General features: G+C 36.8%; 1 protein-coding gene across 1 annotated transcript; it reads right to left on the bottom strand.

The window, feature by feature from the left end:
• Positions 1-5,713: 5,713 nt before the first annotated feature.
• LOC119069181 lies at positions 5,714-13,691 on the bottom strand. The gene is made up of 16 exons (XM_037173115.1): positions 13,517-13,691; positions 13,227-13,320; positions 13,049-13,158; positions 12,523-12,618; positions 12,190-12,462; positions 11,309-11,820; positions 11,131-11,245; positions 10,158-10,286; positions 9,935-10,093; positions 9,514-9,875; positions 9,340-9,463; positions 9,158-9,270; positions 6,937-7,201; positions 6,582-6,875; positions 6,363-6,506; positions 5,714-6,303 (listed from the first exon to the last, which is right to left on the bottom strand). Exons 1-16 carry the CDS (start codon positions 13,541-13,543, stop codon positions 5,992-5,994), a joined length of 3,129 nt encoding a protein of 1,042 aa, XP_037029010.1. The 5' UTR covers positions 13,544-13,691; the 3' UTR covers positions 5,714-5,991.

Here is a 13,691-nt window from a genome sequence, read left to right on the forward strand (position 1 = left end):
GATAATTTTGATATCAATCGAACTTTTACATTTTGGGTGGAGAAGGCATGGAAAATGTGTATCGGTTTCATGTCAATCAAAATGAAACAATTTTCTCCCCAAAACATGTGAAGGGTATTGAATCCTTCATCTACAAAGCTACACAATTTTAGAATAGTGAATGCAACATCCAAATTTTCCTTCAAAATCTAGAAAACCCAGAAGCAATAGTTATTTGTGTATCTGTTTTGGACGATTGTTTTTAGGCAATTTCGCGAGTTGTAGCCCGAACGAAGTGACTCCCTCATTTTCGGCCCCGACACATGAAAACAATTTTTGCAAGTCTTTATGCAGCGCAGTGGAATAGTCTGTGGTATAACAGTATAACAATTCGCCCTTTGGCTATCTGACCTTGGTTTAAAAAACCGATTACAATATTTTATCTCTGTTTCGAGGGGGACCGCACTGAAAACAGGATGAGGCGACATAACTACACGGTCAATATCGTCAGGAACGATATTATAGTTTTTTAGACGATAGTATCGTCCAAAAAACGATAGTATCGTCCAAAAAAATTTCATCCAGGACGATAATATCGTCTAAAATTATAAATTTTAAAATATTTTCAGGACGATATTATCGTTTTCTTGACGATATTATCGTTTAAAAAAACGATAATATTGTTTTTAAACGATAATATCGTTTTTTTGGACGATACTATCGTTTTTTTGATGATACTATCGTCTAAAAAACGATATTATCGTTCAAAAGACGATAATATCGTTTTTTTGACGATAATATCGTCCTGGATGAAAATATCCGCTGGACGATATTATCGTTATTTTCTTTTTCTGAACAAATTTATCGTTATTTTGGACGATATTATCGTCCTGTGCGATAATTTTTGCTACGATAATATCGTTTTTAATTAATTTATTTTTTTAAATTTGAGACGATAGTATCGTCCAGGACGATAATATCGTTTTTAATTTATTTAAAATAAAAGTTCTAGACGATAATATCGTCCTGGGCGATATTATCGTTCTGGATGGTTGTTGAAGACGAAACACAAAATCTTGTAGATAAACACCTTTTTATAGACGGCAAATATATATTAAAAATTAGTTCATTTGGTTCCGTAAATTTAAATTTTATATAGATAAATTACACAGACTAATTATGAGACGATGCGAGAAAAAAAAATTAACTCCTAAGTTCCGACACCGTTCCGGCGCCCGGCTCGCATTGCGGCCCTCCGCTTCGCTCCGGGGCAATGGGCCGGATCGCTCGGCGTGTTAAAACGCTTTTTATGTACAATCAAAGTTTGTATTCATTTCGTAAAAAGATGAATTATTTAGGGACGAACTAAACGCCTCTTTTAAACACTGATGTGTAGGTGATTTCCTCTGACAATTGTTTTTCGATATTTTGGAAGAGAATTCGGTTCTTGCTGCACCTCTGAGTAAAATTGAGTCCTGGACAATATTACCACCCAAAACTAAACGATAATATCGTCCTGGGCGATATTATCGATTTTGAGACGATACTATCGTCCAAAAAACGATATTATCGTTTTTTTTGGACGATACTATCGTCTAAAAACGATATTATCGTTTTTTAGACGATAGTATCGTTTTTTAGACGATAGTATCGTCCAAAAAAACGATAATATCGTTCCTGACGATATTGACGGTGTGGAAATGTCCCGCCACCTGAAAACAGTTGCAGAAGAGTTGTACATGTACATACAAAATGTGGTATTAACGTTGAAAAAATATCTTCTTTCAATAAATTTAGTAGATTCTATATTCGACAGAAGAGAACAGTTTTACTAATCCTAATTGATCCGTACAGTACAATTGACGTAAGAATACACTGACAAGAGATTTTATAAAATAATTAAAAGAATTTCGAGAACGATCGTCGGAGACACAATCCGTGTGTCCACAATGGCCTCCCTTCAATTTTTCTCGGATTATTTTGGCTTTTATTGAGAAAAAAAAATTAGTAAAATTCGTCGCAAGACAACAAAAAAATGATTAGAACCGTTTCACCTATATTATAACACCAGGATAGTAGAAATGTAAAGAGTCACTATAACATTACGTATAATGGTGGAACAAATCGAAAATTGGAAACAGGCCAAACTACTGAAAATTTACCTCCTTTTAACTATCTAATGAAATAGCCTATTTCTAGTTATATCGCCAAGACTTAAGGTGGTTTGGGGCCTTACAGCTGGAACAGCATCTGGAACGGTACTACAGCAGTCGTTTATTATCGTCTACTATTCTTTTACCATATCAATAGAAAAACGCTGTACCTGTGTCCTACAATTGAATTGAAAGACGAATCCAACGAGCTATCACTAATTAAAATCGGAGACCGCTTGTTCCCAAAGGTAATAAAATCACCTGACGTTTTGGCGATATGACTCTTAATCATGGGCGCTCGTTGTCGTAGATAGTACATTACTTAACAATGGGGCAAATGATGGAAATGGTATTTTATTCAAAAACTTGAGGTAATGTTTTGGCTCCGTGTAGTAAAGTTAACTTTACCTCACGTTTTTGATTTTTTTAAATAACTTCTTCAGCTTGGCCGCCAAGCTGCTTGGGAAGTAATACAATAATATAAAGTATTGACTTCGGTGTAGATCGCATGCTTCTCAACAATAATCTTTTTTATCGAGTAACTTACTTACTAAAATACATGTTTAAATATTCAATTCATAGACAACCATTCATTTTTATCTTTATTGAATTCAAGTAATTATATCTTTGATAATAACACCGATTTTCGGTTTTCTGATTCCGATGGCTTACCAATTTTATTTAGGACCGTTGATACATTCATCAACCATTTATTCTCAATCCCATGTGAGCGCGTGCAGCCTTTGGGACAGTTGCAACAGAATATGTTGCAATCGTTTGTACCACAGCAACCATCACCACAAACGCCACAGCATTCGGCGTTTATTTCAAAAATGCAGAGCAGCGCCAACGACACCAAAAAGACGATAATTGTAAATTTGCTCATCTTTGTGGAATGTAAAGTAAGCAATCTGGTGGAAAAAATCTGGAAGCAAAACTGAATATATCGTTCGAAATATCCTAACTACGAGCAAAATCTTATTTAGCTCTGGTTGTTAATTTGCCAACACCGTACCGTTACCTGTTAATATTTTTCAATTTTTGCTCGATCAATTTAAATTTTCTAATAATTCTGAGCGTAAGACATCTCTATTTAAATCGTCAATAAATATTTGCATTTTATAATCAAATTGCATTTTTTTTTGGATTTTGCATACTAAATTTTTAACATTCATTCGACCATTCATTACTCAACAATGCAAGGTTAGCATTATACAAGAAAAATTGCGCACATTTTTACGAAAAAACTTAAGCCGACTTTACAACGAAGAATTTATTTGTTTATAAATTGAAAATTTCGCCTCCCCAATATAATATGTCTACCTAATGATTTTTATAGCCAACTAATTCACGTCGTAAGTGCGGTCGAAATTCAAAATGGAAAGTGCGGAGGTCTTTTTAACGTAGCGTCATTTTCATACAGTGAAGCGTTGAAATGTATTTTTTGGTTCACTTTTTCATCAAATCGTTCACTTAAAATTCAAATTTTAGGCACACTTACGGCGTGAATTTGTTAAATTCATTCTTGGTGCTTGCCTTTTTCTCGCTTGGTGCTCGCTCTGGTTCGAAATGTTTTTTAGTCCCGTACGAAGTACAAAGGGGCTCATAGGATTACGATGCCGTCTGTAATTGATGGAATTCGAAGCAGACGGTAAGGACAAAGTGTTTGTCAATGTTCATAGATAACGAATCCGCAATAAAAATTTTGTCTTGAGTAAATCAAATCCGATTTCAAAAATTCTTTTTTTCCCTGAAAGGCAGTCTAAATAGTGAGTCTAAGTTCGAAGATGGGCATGTTCGGGTCGGCCCTTCGTTAGTTAGGGCCGCCAGTGTTTTGTGGTCTTTTGGTGATATCTACGGCATTTAAACGATGGAAATGTAAATGAAACGACACAAGATAGGTATTGACAGTACCAATCGAGGAAAAAAAACTTATCGAAATCGGGTGACTGAACCGTGCGTTAGGGCGGTTAGGGCCCTAGAAGTGACATATTACTCGGCCCTATATGTATTTTGCATATAATTCGCGTAAATTTCATCCGTTTTTCCTAATTTTTGTTTTATTTGGAAGGTAATCGACCACCGAATAGAATGTTGTTGAAAAAATGTTAACTTTGGGTCCTTTGACTAAGGCCGCAACTCGGCCCTAAGTGTATTTTGCCCATAACTGTGAAATTCATCCGATTTTCCTAATTTTTGTTTTATTTGAACACCGAATAGAATGTTGTTCACAAAATTTTAAATTTAGCTCTTTGGCCCAATGTGTAATTTATACTCAATTTTAAATTTGTGTTACATTAGTAAGGAAGGTGACCTTCCGAAGGTCGTACTGGGCTTCGTAATTGCGCTATGCGCAATTTTTAAGACATATAAATTTCATAATGATTTTACTTTAACTATGTTTGCAAGAGCAATTGGCTTACGGTCAAAGCAGGGCGACAGACGCACTAGGGTCACGTAGACAATAGATGTACGGGTTCGTATGGGGTTCAGTCGCAGCAAACGTTCTGACTGTTATGATGCTCGTTTTTTTTACTAATCCATAACTCGGTATTAAATTCACTTAAGTGAAAAGTCACGTTTTCGAGTGTTTATTAATTGAACTCGTCTACGCCTCGGATTAACAAAATTCACAACTATATTTTCATCTTTTTAGTAATGTAAAATACGGAATATTTCTACAGTGATGTCAGTGAAATTTAGAAGGGTGTGGGTGCACGTGTGTGGTAGTAGTAAAACCATATAGAGACGTATGAATTTTCTTTGGATGAATGAATCAGCTGAAGAAAATTCATGTCTGAATTTCACTGACGTTTCCTGTCAGAATTGTATGGAAGTTTAAAGAATTAAATTCTTGAAATAGGCTATGGTATACAGGCTCAAGAAGTAATGTGTAGCGAGAAGGTCATGGTCTAAGAAGTCGTCTAGTAAATATCTAATCTATTCAAATATTAGTAAAGCAATAGTCGTTTTATCAGACAACCACAATAATCTGTTCAGTGGATCGGTTGTTAGTGATCGATGGATAGATTGATATGATAAGAAAACTATATAACAATTGTGCTAGGCTGGACTCAGCGTGAAAAGAACTAAATCTTAAGAGGCACCACCACTTGGCTAAAATTGTAGCCTACACATGTGTGCCCCGTATTTCATTGATGATATCTTTTCATCAGAATCCTTTTCGAAAAATGTACGACCGCAATTCCGACCACAAAACAAATGTGCTCACTTTTCTGTGAGCTGATCAAACGACTACAACCAAATGTATTTTCTGTTGAAAGCTAACACATTCGTGGTCGGAATTGCGGTCGTACATTTTTGAAAAAGGATTCTGATGGAAAGATATCATCAAAAATGAAATATGAGGCACACAAATGTATGCTACCATTTTAGCTAGGTACCGGTGTCTCTTAACCGACGAGCTAATTATCTTTCGATTTGGCTACATATATAATGAAGCTGAGAATACGCCTCGTCAGATTCTTCCTCTGTTCCTATTCGAAAGACTCCTCTGCACCGGGTATCTGTGAAGTCATCACACAATCAGGCGTACGGTTCCAAGTGAGATAAAGAATTGTATAAAAACATAGTTTCGGTTCAGTCACAAATTATTTTTTTATTTTGATATGGAATCCAAATTTTAGTTTAAAATTCATTTAAAATGTACAACTTAAATTACTAAAACGGGAAAGTCATTTTGTACTGTCACAGTAAAATTATCATTGAAATTATACATCCTGAACGTGTAAATTCTCAATGATTAGAGTTTCCTTTTCCTTCTTCATTCTATTGCATTCATTTCTCCAAACATGACTTCGCCTCGTATACACAGTATACGAAGAGCTTAATGATTGGATTAATCGGCCGCATTTTGGCTATCTCGTTCATCTTGTGGATTTTGATCGGGTCCCTCATTTTGATCACCATCACTTCGGCGATAATCATCTACATCCATACCTTCGCCACTTTCAACTCCTTGTCCTCGTTCGCCACCTGGATCGACAACAGCCTCATCTATGTTCATAGCTTCTGTGCTGTGTACGCTCGGGTCTGAATCGACTCGGTTCTCGTCTATGTTCGGATTCGGATCACGAACCAAAGCAAAGCGATCGGTCACATTACCCGCTATGAATGTTAAAACAGCTTTCAGTGTCTTTTCATCGCAGACCTAAGTGAACAGACAATTAGATTAGATTCAATTTTCCACAGAATACCCAAACATTTTACCTCCATTATTTCGTCAAGTATGATTGGAGATTCGGTAAATTGTTGGACAAAATAGACATAAATGAATATTGAAATGATGTCGTCTATATCTGGGACATGAATGTCACCATTTCTACCGTACAAGTGTATTCGGCGTATAAGTGCCTGAGAGAGGGAAAGAAAATAATTTTTCACTGAGTCACCATTATCCGTGAGTCATCTAATGATTTAGACGCTTACCGTAGAACTGATACTGTCATATGGAACATTTATTCGCCCACAATGAACTTCATAATCTGCATTATTCATTACGGATGCAACAGCGGTCGTGACTCTAGCGCAAAGGTCCGCTAATGTTTCGCTGATAGTATAATCATAGCGCGACAAAAGAGTTCCAGTCATGTTATTCATATTCGACGTAATTGATCGATTTTTTTCGTATGATGCGAGAATTTGTTGACATCTCTTCAATCCAGCTGATGAACCCTTTGGATAGTACAGCTGCGACACGTGACGATCGATCTGACCAAAAATCTGAAATAAAAATGGAATGAAATTTCCGGTACGGTGAAGTGTAGCGACTTGTACATCATACATTTTGAAAAGATAAGTTGTTGTTTTTACGATACCGGGCGGGTATTTTTTGACGCAGTGCGAACCGTCTAAAATAACAACTACAGAGTGTAAAGTCTATACTGGATATCGTTGAAAGTCGTTTCGACAGAGCGTCATTGGGTTCGACGAACAACTGCATGTATGATTGGTGCCACATCTCATGAACATTAATTAAACCACGTTTGATATCAAGCTGTCGGTTACGTAAAAAACGAATGAAGTCGCACAGTATTTCATCTGGGTTCCTATAAATATCAGAAAATAGGTTTCGAATTGGGGCATTATGAGGGACTGTAAGTTAGTGTTACAAATGGCACAATAAATCTAATAGGATACTAATAAACGACCGATAAATTAATTCAAAACTACCGATAAAAAATAATAAATGACCGATAAATTTGCATTAGAGACACCTTCAATGACGGGCATGATTTCAATGTTTTTATGTGATTATATTCTATGTGATATTTTTATACTTTTTGTAATTTTTAATATGGGCAATAAAAAAAAACCGATAAATACGGTACCGATAGAAAATAATAAATGATCGATAGACAAATTCACAAGTACCGATGAAAATATTCAAAACTACCGATAACTTTTTACCGATAAAAAGTACTAAAGTACCAATAAACTGGTCGTTTATCGATCATTTATCTTTTACTATCGGTAGTTTATTACTTTCTATCGGTAGTTAATTATTTTCTATCTATCGTTCATTACGTTTTATCGGAACCAACCTTGGAACACCTCACTCATGTCGAAAATAACCCAAATCCATCAAAAAATCCGATGGAAGTTAGGAAGTTTCAGAGGAATCATCTGTCGTCCCAAAGTTTAGGAACCAACCTTGGAACACCTCACTTATGTCGAAAATATCGCAAATCCATAAAAAAATCCGATGGAAGTTAGGAAGTGCCAGAGGAATCAGCTGTCATCCCAAAATTTAGGAACCAACCTTGGAACACCTCTATCACCCAAAAACGCTTGCGTACCCCCATTTTTCCACAGTTTTCCGATCGAAAAAGAAAATTTACCATAAACTGCCGATAGAAAAAATAAAAGTACTAATAGAAAATAATGAATGATCGATAGAACGTAATAAACTACCGATAGAAAATAATGAACTACCGATAGAAAGTAATAAACTACCGATAGAAAATGATAAATGATCGATAAAACGACCAGTTTATCGGTACTTTAGGACTTTTTATCGGTAAAAAGTTATCGGTAGTTTTGAATATTTGTATCGGTACTTGTGAATTTCGCTATCGGTAATTTATTATTTTTTATCGGTAGCGAGTTTATCGGTCATTTATTATCAGGCCCGTAGCTAGAAACCATTTCTCAGACATCCCAGACGGGGCTCAACGATGGTAAAAAACTTTTAGTATGGGGAAAATTAAAAAAAACCGGTTTTTTGGAAATTCCAGAGGGGGCTTAGCCCCCACTAGCCCCCCCGTAGCTACGGGCCTGTTTATTATTTTTTATCGGTAGTTTTGAATTAATTTATCGGTCAAATATAATATCCCAATCTAATATAGACTGAGAGACCACATGCTTATCAGTCCCCACGGCAATGCTTGTAGCATGAACATAGAAAATATTCGGAGGCTGTAGGCGCTGTGTTTCTTTTATACGGGATAGATGACTTCTTTTCGTTGTATGAGGTAAAGCATGCGGCACAAACAATCCCAAGCTTTAGCTTTTATCACTCGCACCCCCTACACACTTCGACAAAAAAACATATGCGAATAGAGTGAATAGTGTCACTGGAGCCTCCAAATTTGACACTTGTCAATTTAGTGTTCATGCTAGTAGTAGTGCTGTGTAGTCCCGCATAAGGTCACGATTTGAAACGCATGACATATTGCTGCATTATCCGATACGACAAACTTTTGTTCTACGATTTTTGGGCTCTAACAGCTGTCCGTAACATCGTAGAAAATCCAGATCTTCTCCAAATTTTTCGTGTGAAGTCAAATTTTCGACACGTGAACGAAATTGCATTCGTCACTTAGCTCAAATGCATTCATTTTGGCACCAATTTGCACTTTCTACGATGTGTGATGATATGTTATATGCACACTCGCTCGAATGCCCAAGTCGTAGAACAAAATGTTTTTCGTTTCGTCTTATGCGACAAGTTGGGATAGGTTACAAAGCGGAGGTAACAGAGGTAAAATAGAAATTAAATTTACGGAATGGCGAACGTTGCGGACAGATTCATCTCGAATAACTCAATTTCCAATGTGTCTAAATGCCGTTGGGACAGTGTTTCAACGAATTGAGAATCGTCGCAGCCAGCTGTATGCTAATCAAATGTAAAATAAAAATATTAATTTCAAAATACATCCAAACCGTGAAAAAGCCATCGGCTAACCTGCAATGAAAGCAATTGACCATGGATTGTCATTCGACTTGCGCTTCTATGTGTCAGGCCTTTGATAGCCTGTTCCTGATTAGCAATATTATGCTCTTCGAAGTTTAGCCGCAGACGGTTCATCCTGAAAGCGAAAAACTCAATCTCACATCGAAACTAGCAATTTAAACATACAGCTCCGAGCACAACGATGATTCAGCATTATAGTACATGTTCAACACTCTCTGCAAATCATGTGCATCGCGAATGAATTTATCGCCAAAGCGCTTTGCATCGAGTAAATAGGAGCCAATATTTCCGTAACTGTTTTTGATTTGACGTAGCAGTCGAAACAGATATTTTGATTCGGTTACGAATGCTTTTCCGTTGTCAGCTAGAGCCATTCGTTTCGTGGCCAAATTTAACAGATTCGAATTTTTCTCAGTTAATTTCTTGTCGCAGGTTATTCGACAATTTGACAGTAAATTCGTCAGCGTATCGTTGTATCCGAATTCTCTTTGAATATTCGTCAACAGTCGTGGTCGTTCTGGTCCAATCTGCACAGAAATGAAACATTTTGCTTGTTCAGTAGCTTACAATATGCACTTAAAATTACCCCGGCTGGTGCTTCTCCAGGTGCGATATTTTCGTATGCAGCGAAAGTGAACGTTGTTTTACAACTCTCATCGTTCGGTTCTTCAATTGACTCCATAAAATCGATAGCCTGGTCCGCTGTGTTAGAAAATTGAACATTCGACAACGGCGCTAAATAGGACTGAAATTTGAATACATTAAAGCGACCGCCAAACAGTTCCACTTTCGTATAACAGTGCACTAACCTCCAAATGATTAAATAAATGCTCACTGCGTCTACTGTTGAGACTGGAAACATGGTCGAAGATGAATTTTGGCTTTAATGGAGCTTCAGCATTATTGGCAATGGAATGAACCGAGCCAGCGATCCCTTTCTGTTGAAAAATTGGATCACAGAGTTTTGAGACTGATAGGTGTGCATAGCAATATACCATGACAGAGTAAAGTTAACCAGGCTGTTACGCTGATTTACACCTGAATAATCTAGTAGCCCAATATTTTTTGCGAACAAAATTTTTCAATTTATGTCAGTGTTCATTTGAGTTCATTTTCATACAGTATGTTAGGTCCCTTATTTGACGTTTCGGAAATGAACCGCTCCTGCCTGGTTTATTTTACTCTGCCGTGAATATACGATTTTTGCACTCATTGTTTTTAGGGTAATACTTGTCGTCTTGTTGGATATTAATAATAAGCTCGGACTCTCCACAACCAGCTTCCTTAACACCCATTTGACCAATTTGTTGTACCATTATAATTACAACCTCTACCGATTACAACTAAAATCAGTTCTCGAGCGCTGACTCCGTAGCCTATTCAGTCCTGACTCCAGAATGGTACGGTCGAAAAGTGTAGTCAAATTTTATTTAAACTCCATTCAAACGCACTGTGTTTATGGACCTGGACCATCCACAAAACGCGTGTGTCAATTAATGGGTCGGGTGTCTGACAAAAGCGGATGCTTCATTCATTTACGAAATTTTCTCAATACACCACACGCAGGAGCCTGATTGGTTTAAGCTTCGTGACTTTCCGTATCTTACATTTCGGTAAGCCCAAGTCTAAGGAATATAAAAGTTACTGTGGATCATCCACAGTGGATGGAACTAGGGAATGAAACTGCTTAGTACTAGCAATGCGAGCGGTTGTGGAATAGGATTGAGTGTGTAAGATTCGATAGCTTAAACCCTGTTAATGTCAATGTTTCACCTTACATACCGAAATATTTGCGATTTCAAGCATCGGATTGTTCAAAACTTCACATAGAACTTCGGAGAAATCGTTCAACGACAACATGACATTTTCGAAAATGTACGACTTAAGTTCCAAAAATCTGCAAAAACGAATTGCTATAAATTACACGTTTGATTGGTCTACCATAAAAATATGTTGTTACAGTGTCGTCTTTATGGTGGTTGGATCATATAATCTCATATCTTGGTAAAGGTTTCTGATTGTCATTTCAGTGTCACTTAAGTTTTGACGAACTTCCTCAGCAGCAGCTGTTAGAATACGTTCTTTATGCGTTAGCTCGTCATGAAACTGTGTCTCCTCAATTATGATCATGTTCCCCTTTTCTGCCTCCCATGCGTCAGCCGTCGGGAAATCTTCTTTGTATTTTGAAACAATGTTGATGTTAGCCTGGTAAAAATCCAGCTGCTCTGCATCGTGTCGCTCTAATTTTTTGGACATTGCAATCGCTCTCAAGATACGTTCCCAACCGTGTGGAACAAGAGTTTCGTCGGCATAAACCTCATATTCACAATCAATTTCTTCGAATACACAGCAGCCATATAAATCGCGTTGATTGGCCGCGATATTGAACTGCAACGAAGTCAAGAAAAAATTGACGAGAGTATCGCGGAAATGGAATTCATCCATTGGAGTTGCTGGAATGATGTTCTTGACCTGGAAATGTTAGAATCATAGTTGATGGTAAATATTGAAGTATTGTCTTGCAGACATTATTTAGTCAGCTAAACGCTAAATTGAATCTGTTAGATGGGTTTCACAGCTGTTTTAGATTTGTATACCCCGACCCTCACACTGTTCCCACATCAAATTGTCCCATTTTATTCGTAATCCCTTCGTCGATCCATAGGTTTTTGTAAGTAAAAAACAGGAAACTCGAAAAAGATTACATTTTACATTTCACTAACAGAGTAGATACAGCCAGAAAAGTAAGATTTCCTTAGCCATAATCAACCAACATTCGCTTGTTATACCTTCGTAACTTTAAATGTTAAATGGTCGTTTTGTGCTTAAAAAAATATTTACCTCTTGGTAGTATGCATCAGGAGCTGCTCGATTCTGTCTCGACAAAATCCACTTCCATTCAAGTTTTTCAATTTTTCCGTGCAAATCCAAGTCGTGTACTATCGCATTTTGAATGTCACTTCTTCTTTCCAACGTAATCGTCATAGGATTGTTGTCAGCAGACATCCGAAGATCTTGAACCAGTGCATTTAAATTGATTTCGATATGCAATCGTCGACGAAAGAACTCCGACATCATTTGATCGGTTATGTTTGATGGTGTATCATACTCTGGCTGTTGAGATCGAATTTTTTTTTTAGCTCGATGGCATGTAAATTATGAACCGTGCTCTACCTTATGTAGACCTAAAAAGCCATCAGGTATTCGTTTTGTGACTTTTCCATTCAAAATGATTCGACCGTCTTTTCCGAATACTCGCTTGAGCTTAAACTGAAAACATATAATGAGGTCAATAAACACATCATCCGAGTTTTGTAATGCTACATGCGTCGACAATAAATGAAATTCGATGAAAAAGAACGTTTTTTGATTCGCAAGCATGCAATACTTATTTGTTTACCTGGGGGTCCACGAAACGAAAACATCGATTCGCCATACAACTTTCGAAAATATAAACGAAATGACAGTTCCAATATGAAAAGTACTATTTCCACCCCATGGGCTGCACTTTTCTTACCAGAAATGTCATTTGACTCGTCGTCAAGGGAACGCAATTGAGGGAAGAAAATAAAGCAAAACATTATGAAAAATCATAATATTGAGAAGGTCAAGAAAATTGTCCAGGTCAATTATTCCATTACTCTAATTTGACCTATAAAATTTTTGTTTCGCTGCCAATAGAGAAACAAAAGTGAAATACCTCACGTCCTTTCCATTCATACGTCAATTCCACAGATGAATCACTTTCAGCATCTCTGGGCTTCGTCACTTTCTCATTTAAGTAATTGTGATTGAGCAAGGATCGAATTGCTAGTGAAAGTAAACAGTTTTATAATAACCGGCTATTTTCTCAACGTTCATTCATTCCACGTATTTACCTTCGAAAATAATTGGATCACTTGAAGAATTCGGCGATTGATTGAATATTTTTGATCGGGTGATATTTTGATCTCCGAAGTTAACAAGCGCTAACTGAGAAAAAAAATTTGTTTGTTATTCATCGGGTTAGAAATGAGAATAAGATTCGCCACTCCACATTCGATCGATGATGTTTCCATCGCCTTAGGGACATATTGCTCACATTGATGTGCCATCAGACTCAACCGCACCAATATAATGGGCGGGTGTTATGATTTGATGAACAGTAAAAATGCTTCGGAAACAGTACCTGTTTAAAATTATAGCCAGTAGACATCTTGATGAAATTATTGAGACGAGCGAAGCGTTCAAATGATTTAGACAGCACAAAAATTTCACATTAAAACATGCATTGAAAATAATGATTGAAATAATACACGTTCTACAGGATAGGTTTTTGAAAATACAATCTCTTGCACATTGTC

This window comes from Bradysia coprophila, assembly GCF_014529535.1.
Source record: "Bradysia coprophila strain Holo2 chromosome X unlocalized genomic scaffold, BU_Bcop_v1 contig_26, whole genome shotgun sequence".
Taxonomy (NCBI): Eukaryota; Metazoa; Arthropoda; class Insecta; order Diptera; family Sciaridae; genus Bradysia; species Bradysia coprophila.